Source organism: Pholis gunnellus, assembly GCF_910591455.1.
Source record: "Pholis gunnellus genome assembly, chromosome: 21".
Classification (NCBI taxonomy): domain Eukaryota; kingdom Metazoa; phylum Chordata; class Actinopteri; order Perciformes; family Pholidae; genus Pholis; species Pholis gunnellus.
In genome coordinates, this window is record NC_136548.1 from 8,088,422 (window position 1) to 8,109,495 (window position 21,074).

The window sequence follows — 21,074 nt, forward strand, 5'->3', positions numbered from 1 at the left end:
CACCCCCCCAGCTCCTGCTTGTCCCGCTTTAATAAAGCGTTCTGCCTGCCTGAGTAATTGCTCTCATATGTCTCAAGCAGATGAGCAAAGACCTGACTGGATACAAGCTCCACTCGAGGGCCTCTTTCTGGCCCAAGTTGAACCAAAGCACAGTACAATTAATGATCCCTTTTGAGAAAAAAATGACTTTTTGAAGATGCTGCTTGGAGACAATGTAATCACAACTACGATGTACAGAAGGAGGCGGTGTTCTACAAATTTTTTATTCACTTGAAGACAGCCTTGTGTACATCAAATGTCTGCCACTTGAAGTTTCCCTTTAAAGTTTCAACATTTAAGAACATTATTTTAAACAGAAAAGCACTAAAACCAAGCCCCATCTCAAACACAACAGTAGGGCTTATTCATCTTATTCTGAAACTAACAAATACAAGTTAATGTAAACATGAAAACAATACAAACTTCTCATTCTTTCAAAGCCCACATTGGCAAATAAAATTCTCAATGCCTGGTCAACATAAAGCCACAACAATGCTCTTTCATGTCCCACTCTAAAGGGTTAATACAAGTAGCAGTACCAACATCTTTGAGTCAGAAAGAAAACTAAATGCTCAGATCTAAAGCTCACATCCGTGAAGCACTGCCCTCTTTCTCCAGCAGCGTCTCGACCATCTTAGGTAAGAAGGCTTCCAGGAAATGAAACAAGTCTTGAAAAACTCCCGTCTTGTCGCTGATTGGCTCAAACTTGAGCACCGCCTTCGTGCTTTCTGTCCCGCCAACCATCTGGGGCTGGACCTTGAACTCCAGCGGCTCCTTGAGCTCCGGCTCCTTTTCGATGATGTGAGCTGTGACCTTGGACTCCAGCTCCATGCAGCTGCCCTCCGGCCTCAGGTCTGTATCTTTGATCAGCTCCCTTCTCACTTTCCTCCTGCCAGCCCACACCATGTGCTTTTGCACACAGATCCAGTGAGGGGATTCGGGCTTGCCCCTTTTTGCCAGTCTCGGCTTTTTGCCTTGAGGCGACTCGGAAGCATCACTGCCTGAAGAAAGATGCCTCTTGGCACCGACCGCAGGGCTGGCTTCGTTTTGGTATTCAACACTGTCACAGCTGTCATTGATTGACGAGTTGAGGGAAGCGGAGGTAGTTTCCATTTCCCCAGAGGCGTCGACGACCGACTCCTCGCCAAAGACGGCGTCTGTGGAGGGAGCGAGGTGACACCTGAGAACACTTTGGAAGACTCCCTCCACGGCGGAGCAAACCTTCTGAAACCACAGCGACCGGAAGCCGTCTCCCGCCTGGTGCAGCTGATCACGCAGGCCCTCGGGGAGCGACGCCGACTTGAAGGGGATGCTGATGGTCGGCTGCTCCTCCTTGGACTGTGGGACCTCCCCGTGGGGGGTGAATAGGCGCACCAGCCCCCACGATTTCCCCTTGGCGGATTTGCGCTGGTACTGCAGGCTGCGGCAGTACTTGTCGGCCTCCTGGCACTCCTTCTGGAAGCTGCGCTGAGAGCGTTCATTCAGGTTTCCAGCCACGTTGTGGGAGAGATCAAAGGGGTCCAAGAGATTTAGGGGGCCCAGTTTGGGACCGTGGGGCTGGGTCTTGGTAGATTTCCCTTCTGTATTCTGGCTGAGGAAATCAGTGATTGGGAGTGCGCGCCCCTTCCTGACAGATATGACACTACCGGCGAAGTCAAACTTAGCATAGAAGGTGAAGAAGGCGAAGAGCAGCGTGCCTAGAAAGAGCAGACAAACATGAACATAAAGAAGGACGTTTAGGGTCCACAGTGGTCATGTCGGCATCGTATTTACGGAGGTTAAATTAAGTCGAATTTAGAATATATGAAGCAAGGTTACATAAAAACATGTCGCAGGATATCTCTGACTAACAAATTACACTTTTAAATACTCTCACTTACTGAGGTCCTGTGTATTCCTGCTGGGGGGCACAGCAATAGGCTGACTCGGGAAGGTGCAGTTCCAGCCCGCAATAACACACTCCTCCTCCTCACCTTCAAAGAGGTTCACACATAATGATTATTAAACAAATAGCATCTCATTGGAATGACAGCAAAGTAGACAAATTAACTTAAATGTATAAGATCATCTCAATAGTCTACAATACGAAAGACTAATTCTTATGAAACATTTGAAACTGAGACGTACTGAACGAGCAATTTATGACGAACATTGTGCAGTTAAGAGTTTGGTGACTCCGCTAACGATACAAAGATGTTCTTGCACGAGGCCTTTGGCGTGAAGGAGCCATGCAGCACTTACAGGCCATGTCTTTGAGCCGGTCCACCGTGGGGAGGACAGGAGGCTCACAGTTTTGCAGGAAGAAGATGATCAGCAGCGTCAGAGCGTAGTTGTTGAGCAGAGGACCGGCACCACTGGGATTACCTACACGTCACAATGCAAACATTGTGTTGTTAACGATTATAGCATGAGCGTATTTGTAACGGTGCGGAGGGGCAGACCCTGGATCTGCACTGAATGATACAATCACATCTCTGTTGACATCTTATGGAGCGGTCATTTTCTCCACTTACATCTTATACAACTCTGTGTGACTGCGCTTCCGTTTTCGTTTGGTTAAGTATCGAACGGTTTAGTTTGGTTATCCTCACGTTCTGTTGGATAGGGTGCCCCGTAACATGAATGATGGGACTCTGGCTTATAGTGTGAAACCACGTATGTGTTGTAGACTGCAAAACAGCCCAGACTCATATAGTAGCAAACTTGTTTTTAATTTATTTATTTGAAGGTAGAAAGCTTACTTCTGAAATAAGATCATTTTCTTTTGTTATTATTGCTCTTTGGCACCTGGCAACACAGATCTATGCAATCACGGCAGCCTCCCATGCAACTGGTCCCATCCTGTTTCCGCTGATCACTCCGCACAAGTGCCTCGTTGAAAAAGAAAAACACTTGCAGCGTGGAGGCTGCCGTTCATCAAAGGGAATAAAGATGATTATGCCCCAGGAGAAACGGTAATGAAGTGTGTGAGAACACTCTGGTTACGTTGTGATGCTACATCAGGGGACTCCTCTGTACTATTACAACACAAACAGAGATGTGCTTGTGCCGACTTATTAACCACAGCTTCTAGAACAAGGCTCTAAAAAATAAATAAAAAGCATTGTGAATCTGTGTGTTCAGACAGAGGGGGCAAGTGGAGTTCTACTGACATCTGTTGACCAAAAAATTAAATTACTACCTAAACGTTTGGTGCTATGCTCTGAGGTCGTTCCATCTTACCAGCCAGCTGCTTCTGCTTGGCCCAGTAGCGGATGGTGTACGCCAGAGGTCTCAGCCGGTCCTCCATCCCTGAACACAGCTGGAGGAAGCGCGTGTTTCTGACAGCCAGTCTAGTGAGGGATAAGGGACGAAAGAGAAGAAAAGCGTACTGTAATTCAGATCGCTGTAGATAGATGGAAACATTTCTGCTACGCGGCGTCAAAGGGAAGCGTCGCTGACAGACCTGTTGTTAATGGTGATGTCGCCCTGCAGGTTAAGCTCTCGGTGATGGAACTTGACCACGGGGAGGCGAGCACTGGCGACCACGTTGACTTTGTGCACATTGGGGACACAGCGTTTAAGGATTGCCGCCACAAGGTCCAAGACCTCAGCCGGAGAGGCAGTGGACAGGTCAATATCAGACAGGATGGAGTCCTCGGAGCGGCCGTCGTCCGACGTGCCCTCCCCTGCCTAAAAGGAAGGAAAAAGAAGGATGGTTCAATACATAAACTTACATCATTCACTATTAGGCTATAAATCAGGGGTGTCAAAGTCATTGTTGCTCTGGGGCCGCATCGGCATCATGGTTGCCCCCAAAGGGCCGGTTTGATCGCCGTGCGCGATTTAAAATTATTTTTTTTTTGCTGGCGGATTCGCGGGCCACATAAAATGACGTGGCAGGCCGTACCCGGCCCACGGGCCATATGTTTGACACCCGTGATCTATACGCACGTGTTTGTCTCACACTTGTACACAGAGATGGGCAAAAATACATCAAAATGTATTTTGATACAAAATACAAAATACCCCCAAATAAATGTAATACAACAAAATACAAAATACTGGTGCCAGAAAATGTAACAAAATACATGTATTTTGTATTTAAAATATAGGACAATTCTCACAATTTGGTATAGCATTCAGGTTTGGGCTATAATGTACACAAAGCTCTGGTGAAACCCCCTAAAAAGGAAGAACAGTCACAGAATGTCAGTGTAACTCAGCAAAGCTATTGAAAGACAACAACTTGATTATATATATATATATATATATATATATATATATATATATATATATATATATATATATATATATATACAGCCCATAAACTTTGGCTTTGTATCAACAAGAAAATATTCATCACATATGACATACAAGCTCCCAATCTCCCTCTTCCTATAGCGAGCTACTCGACTGATAAGTTAACTTGCTAAACACTGGCTATGCACTAGCCTAGACAGCATGCTAGCGTCATTAGCATGTTAGCATCGATCGCTAGCTTGATATTATAACCATCACCATGTATATACAATAGGCTATGTAGCCGGACCCAGCATAAGTTATACATCAAGCTAGTTGACATCTGTCACACTCAGATAACATATTTAACAGACAATCCGTTGAACTTGAAGATCTATCAAATACAAATTAAAAAATACTCAAAAGTAATTGAAATACGTATTTCAAATACAAGTAATAGAAATACTGCTCATCTCTGCTTGTACACCACACACACACACACACACACACACACACACACACACACACACACACACACACACACACACACACACACACACACACACACACACACACACACACACACACACACACACACACACACACACACACACACACACACACACACCGCTATGACTCTGGCCATCTTGAAGCAGCAGAGGGGGGCAGGTGCATTGAGGGGGAATCATTTAGTATTTTTAGAAGTGGTTTCTTTTAGATACTAGTTTTATTAGATAGATGTTTGGAAATAGAACAAAATGTTGGCCCATCCTTTACTAAGGTTGACATACAGTAAGGTTAGAATTCTCTCACGAAGTCTGTACTGTGACTGTACTTCAGCTAACGCATCACAGTTGTTGCATGGAAACCTGTTGACAACAGTACATCTATCACTACACTTTTGTTCCATTTTAGCTTTTTTATTTGACGTTTTTTATGTGCTATAGAATGAGAAGAAAGAGAGTGATCACATGCCACCATCTTCCTGGATTATTAGGAGCACAATCCATACTGTCTAACGGGTACCTAATGACCTTTACTAAAGGGAATCTACTAAAGGTAATAACCATGTCACTTTAATAAAGAAACTATCGTCTGACTCCTCCCTACAAAACGAAAAGTACACCAGTGTCGAGTTAGAGATGCTTGTGTCAACTTCCGGTCGGAACCTTCAAAATAAGGGACCCCTTTGACCAGCGTAATGTAATGCAACATGTATTCAGTTATAATTACTAAATACCAAACTGAAATTATATGATCAAGCACAATATGTTCAAAGCAACGGCTCCTTGCTTTTCTTTCCCCAAAATTATTTCACATCATATATCTATATCCATTAAATGAGATGAAAGGTTAGTTAAACAATGGTGCTGCTGTGCAGTACAGTTTAAAAAAAAGCATTTAAAAAAGAAAGACGTAAATAAATCTTACATTTATTCTTTGTTTCTCTTAAGAAGTACCTCAAAATGAAAGCAGAAAAATATCCACTGAAAGGTGCCATGATGAAAGTGTGACAACAAAACGGTGCATTACAATGTTACAACTACCCAAACTGAACAACAGAGTATAAAGGAGTTAAAATGAGCTCCACCTTAAACATTTGTATAGCAGGAATAATAATCCAAACAAATATGCATAATTATGTAATATCCATCTTACATTACCCATAATGCAGCTCAGTTCATTGTTGCCAAGGCAACGGTCGACTTGTTTACATAATACACAGAGATTCTATTTTAGAACAGGAATTCTAAGTTCTACGCCCCTGTAGACACACTCTCATACCGATCATACTGCCCAAGCAAGCAAACACCATTCCTTTTCTCAAGTCCTCTTTAAAACGACCCCATGGCTAAGATGAATTGCAACCAGAGACCAAGCGTAACACCTTCAAGTTCCTCTTCATCTGAAAACTATGAAGAGATGAATATGAACCTACAGGACATCTCTGAAGTGCTTGGCTCCTTGCGCCTCAGAATTCACCGCAGCCAGGTAGAGATTGCAGACTGGGAATCTTTGCAGACAAAACATCAGAAATGTCAGCAATTCAGGTCAGAAAGAAATGCTGCAAGGAAAGACATTGATGATCTACGAGCACAGGTGAAGGTGCTCATCGACAAGGCCCAAAATCACAGCACTGTTGATGCAATGTATGAAGAGGCAAAAGCATCAAACAGAACAATGGGCCTTCACCAGGAAAGTCTGCGACGGAGACTGCAGAAACAGCAGGAAAAGCTGAAGAGAGTGGATAATGTGAAGGCAGCCTATGAAGTCGCAAGACAAGAGAACCTGAATTTCAAGAAAGAAATTATGGATCTGGTGAAAGAACTGCAAGATGCGACCACTTCGGAGGAAGCGTGCACTGCACTGAAAGAGAAGACGGATGCATTGAATCTGGAAAACAAGGCCATGAGACAAGAACTCCAGCTGCTCAAAGATAGGAACCAGCATGTCAGAGCTTTGAAGAAATCCTTCAACGACACAGAAGCTCAGAAAGAGGCGATCAGCCAGGAGAACGAGGCTCTGCACTTTGAAATGCAGGAGTTGCACAGGGAGCTACAGGACGAGGCGGCTTTGCACAAAGCTGTCAGCAATCAAAACGACGTGCTGCAAAAGGAACTCCTGAAGCTCAAGGACACACAGCAGCATGTCGAAGCCTTGGTTGAATCATGCAAAGTCGTAAAAGCTCAGAAAGAGGTGATCAGCCAGGACAACGTTGCTCTGCAACATGAGATTAAAGAGCTATACAAACAGAATATAATTGAATATATTAAAAAAAAAAAATTATAATAATAAATTATAAAAGTTGTCAATATTTGTGTTTTTGAACTATGGAATGTACCCAGTAATATGTGTAATATATGATATCTGCGCAAAATATATGCTTTTCCTGCTTGTCCTCTCCGCCTGTGTGCACGACACGTCTCAGAACGCACAGCTAGGAGGGCCAAACGAATTTGGCCCAAAAGAGGCGGGTCTATGAAGCAATTTAGCCAATTGCTGATTAAAGATATAAATGAGTGACACACAATTTAGCCAATCAGCGTCCTCAAATAGATTCAGCTTGGGGCCAAATCGGTTTGGCCCCAAGCGAAGCGTTCTTGTCAGGAGAAGTCTCTACAGGCGAGCGTGAGCGCCAGCGCGAGCACTACTCCTCCAAGACCCGTATGAGAAGAGAAGTTTGGCGGAGATTCTGCAGGCCAAAGAGCTGATCCCAGATCAGCCTGACCTCACAATCAGACAGCAGAGTAGCGGGAAAGGGAAGCAGTGCATGCAAAGCTTCTCTACTAGCTGTACCAGACAGGTTTGGCTAATAACTTATTTAGCTTTTTAAAACAACGGGGATAGATCCAGCATGGACAGTTACAGGAGTGAGGGATGAGGAGGTAAGGAAACATGAGAACACCAGGGCACACATGAGAACTCTGTCAAGCTACATATTAGGCAAAGTGAACATCTTTTCTTCTACATAGTTTCATGACAACTTGATCATGGAGGCATCAGTGAAAACTCATCATAGCTTATATCTATATATGTATGTTATATATATATATATATATATATATATATATATTATACTGAATTCCCTGTGAGGGTGACTAAAATAAGATGTCCTGACGTGTTTATCAAAGTGCTATTTACTGCTTTTTTTCGTGTTGGAATACATTTTAAATATTGAACTGCAAAGTAGTAATGCGTGTTTGATACTTTCTTTTTTTTGCATTAAATCATACTGGGATGTTTGCTGAAATTGATTGGATGGCCCTACCTAGAAAACTTTCCACCAGCCGCCACTGACTGTCACTATATCCTAACATTAAGGGAAGAGACAGTTGCAAGATTCCACCACGCCCGCAGAAAAACAACTAAGTCGATGAGTCTCCAACGCATTAAAAATGACTTAAATGATTAATTGATGATATAAAAAAAAGTTCAGATGAACAAATAATAAATGTATCAAGTCATCTTTTCAGCTCTATTGCGATCTAATTAAACATGTAATGCATCAGAGCTGGATGGGAAATTACACAACAGTAGCATCTGTGTCCCAGTTTTTTTCATCAGGTTAAATTGCTTGTAGAGATGTATAACCCCCTCACCTACCTTCTGTTAAACTATAAATCATTACAATCTTAAGAGATGAAGCCATACATGTATGGTACAAGAACATAAATAAAAGGCCATTATCACTAAATTCAGGACATTTTATTATCTCATTTACTAACTACATGGTGAGAAAAGGCCAAATGAATTGATGGCAACGTGAACTGATCTTTTGCTTGAGCATCATGAAGAACAAGTCTGAACAGTGACAGCAGCATCACAGATGAAACATCAACTCAAAGTGAACATGAGTCATTTCCTATTTCACCTATAACTCCGCCGTGAAACCGAGAATCTGCAGAATGACAATAAAAACCAAGTCAAACCGTCTGCCACCAATACAATATACACCTTATTTCACTTGGCACTCTCAGGTCAAATAAACCTAGTGTAATTCCTCATAACATATTATTAAAGGCCCCTCATTTACTGCAGACCTCAAGAATACGGCTGGTTAGCTACTTTACTGTCTGATTAATTATCTGTCTTGCTTTAGCGGAATAGTTTTGGGAATTCTTCCCACCATTCTTTGTTTTAATGTGTCTCCGCCGTCTTTTAGTACGAAAGGTTATCCGAGGAAAGGGAGTGCAAACTATTAGTAGCACTCTCTGACTCGCAGGCTTCTCACTAGCCTTGCGTTACCTTTTCTGGCCTAAATAATTCACAGCTATCAGCTGAAGCCCCGTCAGTGACGTTTCAAAGTGTCCCTCTCTGCCCCCATCTACCCCCGCACATGTGTGGGGGGTGCTGGTGCTGCTGCTGCTGCTGCTGCTGCCACATGCGCTGGTGGAGGTGTGTGCGCGCGGATCGGGGAGGAGCTCCGCCGTGCGCGATTTAACTTTTTTTTTTTTTGCTGGCGGATTCGCGGGCCACATAAAATGACGTGGCGGGCCGGATTCGGCCGTATGTTTGACACCCCTGCTATAAATGATTTACTGTGTATGTAAAGATGCCAGACCTGTTCTGTAGTGGACTTGGCATGGGCCTGGAACACCTTGGTGTTGTCCAGGTCCAGGAAGAGGTCCAGGTCGCAGGAATGGATGCCGAAAGTGTTCACAGATGAACCAAACGGCTGAATCTGGCTATCTGCAACCGGTCCAAAAACATTGTATCAAGAGTGAGAGAGCGAACCAACATTTTGTCATCGTGGAAGACGAGATTTTTCCGAAACAGACTCTACTACGTGCCCATGTTTACCTGGAAAAAACTCTACGAAGACCTCTTGCAGGAGTTGAACCAGCAAGCCTCGGCCCTTCTTTTCGTTTTCTCCCAGCTGAAAGCGCTCTACCACATACTGCATCTGTGCATTCACCTTGAGGAGAACAAAAGGAACACACCGTGGTGTATGTACAAGTTAAACAACAATTTTGATTTGCATCAACCAGGTTCCGTATTGATAACTGGATGCTTACAGACACCAACTGACACAGCTGAGGTTTGAGGCGCTCAAGAGCCTGCTGGAGGTTCTGAGACGGGTTATTCTTGGGAATCAACTTGAAGGACTTCTTTTCTCGGGGTTTGACGCGCAGCTTCAAGCCTTTCATCTGATGCTCGAGCCGGGACAGCGTCGCCTGTAAGCTGTCCATCTCGGCAAACTGCACGATGGCGTACACACCCTGTGAGTGCAGAGGGACAGTGTCTGTAAGGAAGGGGCACTGTGAGGTTATTGACATGTTAAAGGAGCTGCGTCCCCGCTGAGAACAGACGGACCGACCCTGTCTTTGTCCATGACGACATCTGAGACCGGTCCAAACTGCTGGAAGTACTCCGCTATGTCGGTCTGAGAGACGACAGGGCTGATGCCGCTGACGAACACACTGTGCTGCTCCTGGGTCTTCCTGGTTTCCCGCACGGTGCGCAACGTTTGGTGTTTCCGCCCTCGGACATGCTGTTCCACGCTAGACTCTGCAGGGGAATTATAATATGGAAGAAAATAATATATTTAAAAGAAATAAAATAAATCTGTATTTAGCAAATAAACCACTGAAACAAGACCAATAACGTTACATTAACCATCTTTGGCATTTCTAGTTTAACATTAGCCAACTGTACTAATGAGTTACATTGACGTTATGATTTTAGAATGACGGTATGGTTGTATTCCACCCACATTCATAGAAACATAACGTAGAAGTTCACGTTTATTGTGGCTACGTTAGCTTAACGTTACTTACGGTTTGGTACGTTGGTGTTGCACAGGGCGCAGTGAAACCCTCTCGGCGTCGTTTTTATGTCACTGTCTGCTTCCATGATGGCACATAAACTAGAAGAGTACGGCAAGAAATAAATCAACCGATAAGGTCGTCTGCAAAGTTCGCGGCCGACTGCTCTCCACGCGCCCCGCAATCAAATCTCCCTCCAACGTCGGCTGTGCGATTGTTTCGGGTCCGTCTCCAAACTCTGTCCGGGTTGTACTCCTTATTAATCACAAGGTTCCGTTGAATGTAATTTAAGCTATTCTTCATATATTTTCCATTTATATCTTATTAAATCACATTTTCATCACTTCTATACTGATTTGTAATGTATATTAGTGTAAATGTATTAGTGCACTGATTTCATAGCCTAACATTACCTTTCATTTTCCAATCTGTCTTCATGTTTGAACAAAAGGAAAGCGATTCCAAGCAGAGATTAAACTGACTCAGGTTGTGTATGCTACACTAAAATAAACATTCTATCACGGATGACGGAGAATCCAAACTTAATGTTTAACTTAAAAAGAAGGAAAAGAAAGGAAGTGAGGATATTTATTTCAGTACGTCTCATAAATCTTGAATAAAGGCCTGGTGGAGTTCCCTTTTAAACCCATGTCAGGTTACACATCTGCTTCACTCCTTTACACTTAGGAGTAATTTTTCATATCCTGTGAATAAACACTTTATTTTTCCTCTTCCTATAAAAGTTCAGACCGGAAGCAACACATAAAAAGCAAACGTAATTCTATTTCTCTTTTCAGTCTCATCTTCCAGCGCTTGTCTTACTAAAGCAGGACCATGATGGAGCCCAGTCACCAGCAGCATCTGCACCAACAGGCTCCATGAAAGCTTCAGGTGTCGGCATTTTCACAAGGTCTCTCAAGCCATTTGGTGAATTATTATCTTAGTCACTATAACCACACATGAAGATCCACAGAACACCAAATAAATATTTGAACAAAAAAAAAGACAGAGTCAATTTTTCAAAACAAATTTAATAATATTTTTTTTTCACCATAAAGATATTTCTAAAACCACCAATGAATAACATACAACTTGTCACAAAAAAAAATGGTTTAAGAAGATTCCCTGATGTATTGAAGAATAAAAAAAAAAAGCAGTGCTTAATTTTGAGTCTATAAAACTACTTTCTAAAATGCTAAACAATCTAATAAAAAGGAGAGGTATAAAGAGGCATTGGAATGAACAAAATATACAAATGCTTTATTTCTTTGCTGCTTTTCCTCTTCGGGTTTTGGGCGGTGCCTCGACACTTTCAACCTGACTTGTGACTTCGTCAGCGGTCACATCGGCGACCTTTGGCCCTCTCCTGGTTCTCTTGACGGGCTGAGCTTCCACAACTTTGTCTGAGAGATCCTCCTCTTCAGTTCTGTCAGCAGCCTTTGAAACGGTTTTGCTTTCTGCGTCGACTTGGCCTCCAAGTTTTGACTTTTTACCTCGGACTGCCTTCGCAGGTGTTACCTTTGGAATTTCGATGACTTCTAACTCTGCTTTCCACTTGACGGATCTTTTTGTGTCTTCTACGACGTCTTCAGTGGGCTCTGCCCGCTCACTGGTCACCGTGGCTTCACTCGCTGCAGGCTTTGCTGCTGCCCGTCGGCTCTTTTTGGCTGGTTCTACTGAAGGCTCTGAAACCTGGACTGTGGATTCTGCATTAGTCTCCTCAAGGGGAGCCGCACCTCGACGGGCTCTCTTGGCTGGAACGGCTTGTGAAACCTCTTTTTTTATGGAAGCCTTCGTCCCCCTTGCTCTGCTCTGTTTCATGACTGGAGCGGCTGGCTCAGAATTATTCTTCTCGTCAGCCTTCGCCTCTGGTACAGAAGTGACTCCACCCTCTTCAGCAACTCGTTTTCCTCTGGTACCGCGTTTAACTTTGTCTGTGGCACTGACCTCGGTGGCTTTACGTCCTCCTCTCTTGGGTTTTGCAGCCTGCTCAGCAACAAGTGGAGCTTCAGCCTCCTCTGGGAGAACCATTTCAATGGCTTCTTCTCGGTCTTGCTCTGCCTTCCTGGTTCTTTTCAATCTTTTAGCCGGCTCCTGGGATTTAGTGGTCTCAGCTGATGAAGACTCTAGCTTTTCTTCTTCCTGTTTAGCAGTTTTTCCTCTCTTAGCCCTGACTGGAGGCTGAGGCTGCTGCTTGGTCTCCACAGCAACGATGGAGTCTTCCGCCACCTCGTTTTGTTCAACAGCATCGAGTTTAGCCTTTCTCCCTCTTTTGGGTTTTTCAAGAGCAGGAATGGACTTCTGAGGTTGAGCGTCTGCAGCAACAGACTCACTTTGCTCGGTCTGAGGAGGCTCAACAGCGGTTTGTTTAGGCTTTCTTCTTCTGGTGGGCTTCACGACAGCTTCCTCTTCAGTGGGCGTGGCCTCATTTTCATTTATTGGAGACGTCTGGTCACTCACAGCTTCAGAGGAAATCTCAGTCACCAGTGTTGCTTCCGCAGCGTTCTCTGGGGCCATTTCAGGTTGATCCTCAGCGACGCTTCCTTGAGACTTTGCATTTCTGCCTCTTGACTGTCTAACAGCGGGCGGTGCTGTGGCTTCGGTTTTCTTCCCTCTTCTTACTCTGACTGGAGCAGAGACGACCGCTTCGTCACAGATCTCCGCTGCCTCCTGCTTCTCCTCGGCGGAGACGGACTCCACCGGTTTCACCTTTCTGCCTCGACCAGATTTCTTCTGAACGGCTGCGTCCATTTCTGTGACTTTGCTCGTTTCTTCTTCAGGTAGACTCTCAGTTACAGGCGCCTGAGGAGCAGTTTCCATGGCATCTGCTTCAAAAACAACAGGAGAAAACTCATTAAACACATGACCTCACTTTCACATGTGTTGCACGGAGTCAGAATACAGTTTAAGTGATTCAGATTAAACCAATAACATGACAGCAGAAACAAACAGGACAGTTGGCATACCTTTTGTCGTGTCAGCTTGAGGAACATCCTCACTGTGAGAAGTAGACGCATCTCGCTGCTCCGCCACCGACTCTTCAGGTTGTTTAGCTTTTCTCCCTCGCTTGGGCTTCAACACAGCCTTCTCCAGGGGCGCTGCACTGCCGCTGGCTTCATGGTTGATGGTCTCAACTGATGAAGACTCTAGCTTTTCTTCCTGTTTAGCAGTTCTTCCTCTCTTAGCCCTGACTGGAGGCTGCTGCTTGGTCTCCACAGCAACGACGGAGTCTTCCGCCACCTCGTTTTGTTCAACAGCATCGGGTTTTGGCTTTCTCCCTCTTTTGGGTTTTTCAAGAGCAGGAATGGACTTCTCAGGTTGAGCGTCTGCAGCAACAGACTCACTTTGCTCGGTCTGAGGAGGCTCAACAGCGGTTTTAGGCTTTCTTCTTCTGGTGGGCTTCACGACAGCTTCCTCCTCGGTGGGCGTGGCCTCATTTTCATTTATTGGAGACGTCTGGTCACTCACAGCTTCAGAGGAAATCTCAGTCGCCAGTGTTGCTTGCTGCGGTTGAGCGTCTGCAGTAACAGACTCACTTTGCATTTCAGGTTGATCCTCAGCGGGGCTTTCTTGAGACTTTGCATTTCTGCCTCTCGACTGTCTAACAGCGGGCGGTGCTGTGGCTTCGGTTTTCTTCCCTCTTCTTCCTCTGACTGGAGCAGAGACGACAGCTTCGTCACTGTGTTCTGCTGCATCAGCTGCAAGAGATTCGACCGTTTTAAGCGTGCTGTCTAAAACAGATTTCTCATGGTCAGGATCTGTGGCAGACGTTTCCGTTTCTGTGACTTTGATAGAAGCAGCTTCCACTTCAGGTTGTTCCTCAGGTAACTTCTCATCTACAGCTGCTTGAGAGAGGGTCTCTACTTCATTTGCATCGGCTTCTAGAATAAGACAAACAATATTCAGATTAAAGACAGGAAAGGTAGCTTCTATTAGGACTAAAATTACATTAAAATATGTTTTTAGAGCAGACTTCTATCTTGATGTATATCAATGTGCAGAATTTCCACAACGTTTCTGAAAACATCTCTCAGAGTTCATGTTCTATATAATCTACTTAGAAGTAATATTTAACAAACTAATGAAAAGAGATAATTAGTCAACATACCCTTTTCTTTGTCATCTTGGGGAACATCAGCAATCACATCTGTTGGCACGTCATCTCGTGGCTCCTCGAGGGCAAAGACTAGTTCTTTAAAAAAAAGATAGTGAAGACAATAAAATCATCAGTCGGCTCATCAATGTAATGCAGTTTACAGAAACACTGCAAGTAATGACATCTAATACCTCCAATATATTTATAATCAGACCTAAGCACAGACTTACCTTTTGCTACGTCTTCATCACAATCCAGAGGAGTTTGATCTGCAACCTGCTAAAAAAAAAATAATCAAAAACTATTTAGACAATCGGCACTAACATATATACCTAACATTTACAATCCTAACAAGAAGCTTTTAGCAGTGTTCACCTCTTTGGTCTCCGGCTGTGCTGAGGGTTCAGCCAGTGGCTCCTCCATGAGCTCTTCCACCGGTGCAGCACCGCTCAGCCTCGGCGTTTTCACAAGTCTCTTAATACCGAAGTTCTCCTCGACAGGTTGGCCCTTCACTCTGGGGGTTTTCATGAGCCTCTTCACACCGACCATATCTTCCACTGGAGCACTTTTCTTCTTGGGGGTCTTTGCTATTCTCTTGCCACCTGTGAGACACACCAACGGGGAGCTCTTCACGCTGTCGGCTGTCGCGTCTTCTGATTCTTGCACGCGTGCTGGCGTCTTCACGAGTACCTCACTGGCCTCTGGCGCTTTGGGAGCTTCCACAGGTTTTCCACCGTCTTCAAGAAGCTCAACCTCCGGTTGTGGAGTCTCACAAATTCCCGTAGCTTCAGTGAGGCCCTCTTGTTGTTCAGGCTTCTGTTTGGGAGTGGTCAGAAGTTCCACGGCGGGGACGACGCTAACGATGCTGGATTCTTGGTCATTATCAAAGAGGCGTTGGACTGCCTCGCTGTTGTAGCTTCTGTCTTTTACTGTAGATGTAACACTCATCGGAGACACCATCATTTCACCTGTAAAACAAATCACATTTATAACATTCAATTACCCAACTGGCTTAATCTGACAAACCCCGTAGACTTAGTGATGATGCTTCAGCTCTCCCCTGTAATCACTAACACCACCAGACTGTACCTGTCTCCTCCGGTGTGTTCAACACTGATGGTTCCACCACCGATGTGCCCAGACCTCCCACCAGTGTCTTTGGGGCGTCGTTCCCATCGATCACAGATCTCGTCCTCTGTTCATTTGCGGGGGTTTGTAACATCTCAGAGATTCCTGAAACCACAACACACAACATAAGCAGGTGCAATACTGAAAATCCAAATTACATTACTAGAGTAATTAAAATTCTTCCCATTGGTTGGGATGACAAATAGTCAATTACCTGTCAAGTCCTCGTCAATCTCCGTGTTCTTTTTAAAGAGAGCGATATTGGGGACCAGTTTTGGTGCGGCACCAGTCGGCTGGACGACTTTTTCTTTGTGCGCTCTGCCCACCACGATGGTAACGGGTGAATCTGCGTGTCCAGTGCTGACATGGCTGTCGAGCTTTCTCACAGGGGTCTGAGGAGATCGAGGAAGATATCGTCTCTGTAGTTTTAACTATGCCAACATCACACAACGACATACGCGTACTACAGTAACAGTGGACATGCAGTATGTCCTTTGATTAGAATAATGGGTCCAACAAGTTATGATTGTTGCAAAGTTGTTACAATGACGTTAATGGACCATGTAATCCTCAGTGTGGTACTTTACCTGTGGTTTGGAGACAGTCTTCTTCTTCTTCATTGTCTTTTTGGTGACTATTTTTTTAGCTGGAGCTGCCACTTGAGTCTTATTTTGCCCAAATCTCACAACTTCTGCCCAGGAATTTTTGACTGTAAAGATACCAAAAGTAAAAAAAATATTAACAAACATCAGACATCGACCGCATTGTCTGGGTACGGTTTTCATTTAATAATAATAATAAATGACAGACAGATGAAATAAGATATGATGTGCTGAATTTAACCTCGGTGATAAAACTGAATGGCAAACATGGAAGTTGAATGGCTTTCAGCATCGCTCTTTACATAAAGGACATTTTTTTCTTCTTTCTATTGATGCTACAATGCAAGGAACAAAGACAACAATCCCAACGTAAGAGACGTATTATGCACCTCAGGGTCCAACATACCTTTCATAGACGCCCGTGAAACGCCACTTCTTCTGCGCATTACTTTTACCAGACTTGGAGTCTCCCGTGAGGTGCTCCTCCTCCTCAGAGGAGTTGCAGCGACTACAGACGCCTGTTCAGTCGCGGCATCGTCTGCAACTGGAGATGGCGTGATGATGTGGGACACAGAGAAGCGCCCTTGCACAGTGGGAGACTTTCCCCTTGCTGGAGACGCAGCCTTGGGAGACCTGGATTTTGGCGAAGTCTTTCCAGTTGTTGGAGACTTAGGGCTACCTGAACGCTCCTTTTTGTCCTGCAAAAAATAAAAAGATTCCATTTGAAATAGAATTATAAGATGGATAACATTTATACGCATCTGATGACTCAAATAGTTTGACCTATCATTCTCCACTTAAGTCTCACCTTGAACAAGCCAGTGGCTGATGCTCGTCGAAGGAGTGACTGTCTGGGTTTAGTCACACAGTGCGGATCGGCCCCTTTACGTAGCGGACTGTTGGGAGGCAGACGTTTGTCGAATAACTCGGGACACAGGGAGCCTCCAAAGGAAACCCGCTTCTTCTTCATCTGGGAGGTGGGCAAGTCGGCCCCAAGTTCTTCACTTTTACGTTTCTTGGACGTCTCTTTCCCTGAGAAATGAATTGAAAACAGGATTTTACATCAATAACAACCAAACACGTGAACATAGCAGGCTTGAATAATTACTGCGATTGGGTTAACAAAGAGAAACAATAGAGTATTACAGTCTCTCACCTTTCCCTGAGCTCCTTGGTGATGCCTTTCGAAGACGCTCTGTTTTGGGAGGAGTAACTGCTTCCTCTTCTTGTTCCTTCGTCTCTGCCGGTTTGGCCTCTTTGCTTCTCCGTCTCACGGGTGATTTGGGCGTTGCAGAAATTTGCTCTACACCCTCACAGGCAGTAAACCTCTTGGGAGGTGTACGGATTCTCTTCTGGGGGGAAGTTGCTTCGGACCCGGCAGCATTTTCAGCGTCTTGAACCTCCGGTCTGGCGATCTCAGGGGAAGGAAACTGGAAGGAGCTCCTCTGCTTCTTCACAGACGTTGGGGTCCCGTTACTTACGTTTCCAGCCTCCGTCTTAGCTTCGTCAGCGACAGAAGAGACTTCAGCTTCCTCCTTCTTCGGGGTGATGTGGTCTTCTGTGGAAATGACAGGTTTTCCATCATTTTTCCTGACTGCAGCAGGTTTTGGGGTGCAAAACCTCGAGGTGGGTGTTTGAAGCACACTGGCAGATGATGTCCGAGGGGTCTTGACATCCAGGGACTTTTTGATCATTTGATACAGATCGTTGAAGGGGGAGGCCGTCTTGCTTTGCTGCAGGCCATCACCCTCCTTGGTCTCCATCTCCACTGTTTTCTCCAGGGGTCGCTGGATGTTTTCATGGTTAGTTCCATCTTTAAGATGAGGGTCTTACAATGAGAAGAAACAACAAAACAGTGTTAGACATGAGAAAAAATACAGGAACCAAAATCCCTTTAAATGGAACAGAGTGGGTTGGGACAGGAAGACAGAAAAACATTTTTGTTTTGAGCTAAACATGAAAAAAAAAATACATAACAACGCCTTGCATTTTGTAAATGATCTGTTTGATAGGACACTGGCTCGAATATAGACTACTAATACTAGATTTCAATGGTTTATTATCTCCATTTTCAAAACATTTGGACAAATTTGTATTCTATGATGTTTATTAACCTGCAACAGAAATACTAATTCTGGGAATGCACACCGACTGTTAATTGTGCAACATTATCTTGAAATATTAAACTCTTAAATCTCCAATTCAGAAAAATCACTGTCTCACCTGTGGAAGCTTCAGAGCTCCTTTTTTCTCCAGTTTCAGCGGAAACGTGTTGATTCTGAAGAACCTAGACAGGAGACACTTTTGTGAACACATGTATAAGATAATCAAATTATCAGCAGTGGAGGCAAATTCAAGACATCGGGAAGGCTGCACTGCTCTAGTGAGGAGATAAATAATGGGATGGTTACTTTGAGGGTTTCAGTTTTGCCTCCTATGGAAGACCTCTTCTTCGGCGTGGGTGGTGGCGGGTACTCAAACCTGAAATGACAAATCAGCAACAAAATGTAAGTACGACCTCATGAAAGTGGTAACATTTGGGAAACGACACCACGGGATTCCCGTTCCCCAAAATAACGTGTGCCGTTTAAATACAGCCTGCCCGTACTTCGCTCTAATGTGCTTTGGGAAGCACAGGCACATATGAGGAGAGGCGGAACCATCAAGAGGAACAAATGGTAAATGTGGGAACAGAGTGTAAAACTCTTGTAGAGAAATAGAAAGAGCTGCTGGTGAGAGATATAATGAAACAGCACGTTGACTATGGATAGTAAAATGGTGGGAGGTCTGGCGGTAGCAGCTTATGCTCACATCGTTCAGTTAACAGAGTAGATGTGGAAATTCAGACGAAGTAACGTCTGTTCCGTGGGCAGTAAACACTGCAAAGTGGAGCAGCAACTGATTTTTGATTTAAATATATTGCACGATCATTTCTCTATAAAATCTACCACGGTACAAATAAAGCTTCACTAAATAATGATCATTAATAAAAGAGGATGCTCTTGAAGATCATAGTACTCAAGTGCAAATCACACTGACAAACTCAAAACGTTCGCGTCGCACTCACCTGAAAGAACGATCAATAACAGTTATCACATCTCCGTGCTTCAGACGCTCAGATTGCTGCAAAACCTCTCCGTTGACAAGGGTTGGATTCGCTGAGCTCAAATTTGTCAAAATGATCTGGGAGAGACAAACATAAGCGTCACCATAAATACAGTCTGTCGAAGCAGAGGACCAGCGTCAGCCAGGCTTCTACTTCTATCTGGGTCATAACCCCCCCCCACAGTGAATGCACACGTGATTCAAGCATCTACAAAATTAACATTGTGATGACCACAACACGAAGACATCGATGTGACTATTCAGTAACAATTCCATATTAGCCCAGACATCCTACTAGGTTGAAACACGTTAATGTAGTCACGTTCAAAATGTGTCGTTACCTCTTTATTTTCATTCAAGTCAATTCGGCAATGCTCCTTGGAGACTTGAGGAAGCTGAATACGGATATCGCAGTCGGGCTTCCTGCAAGACCGCAAAGAAACAAATGTGTGAATAAAAGAGACGCGTCAGCTGACATGTAACTAACTTTATGTATGTATGTACATATACACACACACACACACACACACACACACACACACACAGTGAGGAGGAAGTTGTCTTTGGTGAAAGACCAGATTCTGACGTCATCAGCAGATGTCCCGCCTCCAGGCCACAAGGGGTTCAACAGCACGGCTCATCATGGCTACACATAGTGAATGCTGGCTCCGACACAACATGTGGTTTCTTTTAGCATGCGTTATTGTAGTTAACATATCCATCTTACGATAAAAAATAAAATAAAGCTAGTGCAATTAGAATTAAACACAGGAAACGAAAGGAGGTTTAATCTTGAAATAACTGAAGTTACACGTGACATGGCGATCTAACATTATATCCACCAAATGCGACTTTAGTGAGCTCACCTTCCAAACAAGCATGCGGCAGTAAGAGGAAACTCTGTGCCATCTCCTCCAGTCCTCTTGATCACCACTATCTTCCCATGCAATGGCATTTTCGTAACGTTACCTGGGAACACGAGCAAAACACTAGTGTCACGACCGGGCCAAGTCCTTTAACAACAGCAACATCAAATCAACTTATTTATCTGTTTTATTGGAGAATAGCGTGCTATCGTTAGGAAGAAGCCTTCCAGAAACATGCAACCAACGGAAGGCCAACTGTCTGCGACAAAACATCATTTATATACTCAAAGATATCTTTAGCAATTTAACGTTAGCTAATAACGCTTTGTCCAACGTCACGTTACACTTTTAAATAACTTGTCAGCAGGTCGTAGTTAGTGTAACGTGAAGTTAAAACACACTGCTGGCAATACTGCAAAACCCCACGTGCAACGGCGCCACGATGGCAATGTTACAGTTAAGTCAGAAATCGATGTCAACTAACTACTAAACAACATACGTTTTTTAACTAGGCGTGTAACGCTAAACTAGCTACAATCGACGAACGTGATATGGCCTAATATTTAACTACACGATGAAACACATTAGTAACGTTTGGTGTTTTAGTCTTACCTTACCTGGAAGTCCGCTCAAAGAAATGTCAACTTCTGGCAGTCCATAAACATCGACCCGGATGTGACAAAGAGTAGTTTTACTATGGTATCATATCAGACTAAACCTACTATTGATATCCTACCATGCACTACGATGT

General features: G+C 44.1%; 2 protein-coding genes across 5 annotated transcripts; both read right to left on the reverse strand.

The window, feature by feature from the left end:
* Positions 1-306: 306 nt before the first annotated feature.
* On the reverse strand, positions 307-10,715 carry tut1 (terminal uridylyl transferase 1, U6 snRNA-specific). The gene is made up of 10 exons (XM_079183016.1): positions 10,539-10,715; positions 10,079-10,269; positions 9,777-9,980; positions 9,562-9,676; positions 9,323-9,450; positions 3,485-3,711; positions 3,262-3,371; positions 2,281-2,403; positions 1,920-2,012; positions 307-1,736 (listed from the first exon to the last, which is right to left on the reverse strand). The coding sequence occupies exons 1-10, from the start codon at positions 10,612-10,614 to the stop codon at positions 625-627; spliced, it is 2,379 nt and encodes a 792-aa protein (XP_079039142.1). The 5' UTR covers positions 10,615-10,715; the 3' UTR covers positions 307-624.
* Positions 10,716-11,765: 1,050 nt separating this feature from the next.
* Positions 11,766-21,074, reverse strand: mki67 (marker of proliferation Ki-67). Of its 4 annotated transcripts, none has more exons than XM_079182631.1 (17): positions 20,941-21,074; positions 20,324-20,426; positions 19,799-19,880; positions 19,420-19,535; positions 18,764-18,833; positions 18,576-18,639; positions 17,509-18,180; positions 17,161-17,384; positions 16,759-17,050; positions 16,338-16,459; positions 15,965-16,142; positions 15,712-15,855; positions 14,998-15,590; positions 14,853-14,901; positions 14,635-14,718; positions 13,493-14,407; positions 11,766-13,354 (listed from the first exon to the last, which is right to left on the reverse strand). In XM_079182631.1, exons 2-17 carry the CDS (start codon positions 20,410-20,412, stop codon positions 11,787-11,789), a joined length of 5,262 nt encoding a protein of 1,753 aa, XP_079038757.1. In that variant the 5' UTR covers positions 20,413-20,426; positions 20,941-21,074; the 3' UTR covers positions 11,766-11,786. The 4 variants fall into 4 exon arrangements, with proteins under 4 accessions (XP_079038757.1, XP_079038759.1, XP_079038758.1 ...); XM_079182633.1 differs by having other exon boundaries at positions 14,853-14,898; positions 20,936-21,072; XM_079182632.1 differs by having other exon boundaries at positions 11,766-13,351; positions 20,936-21,072.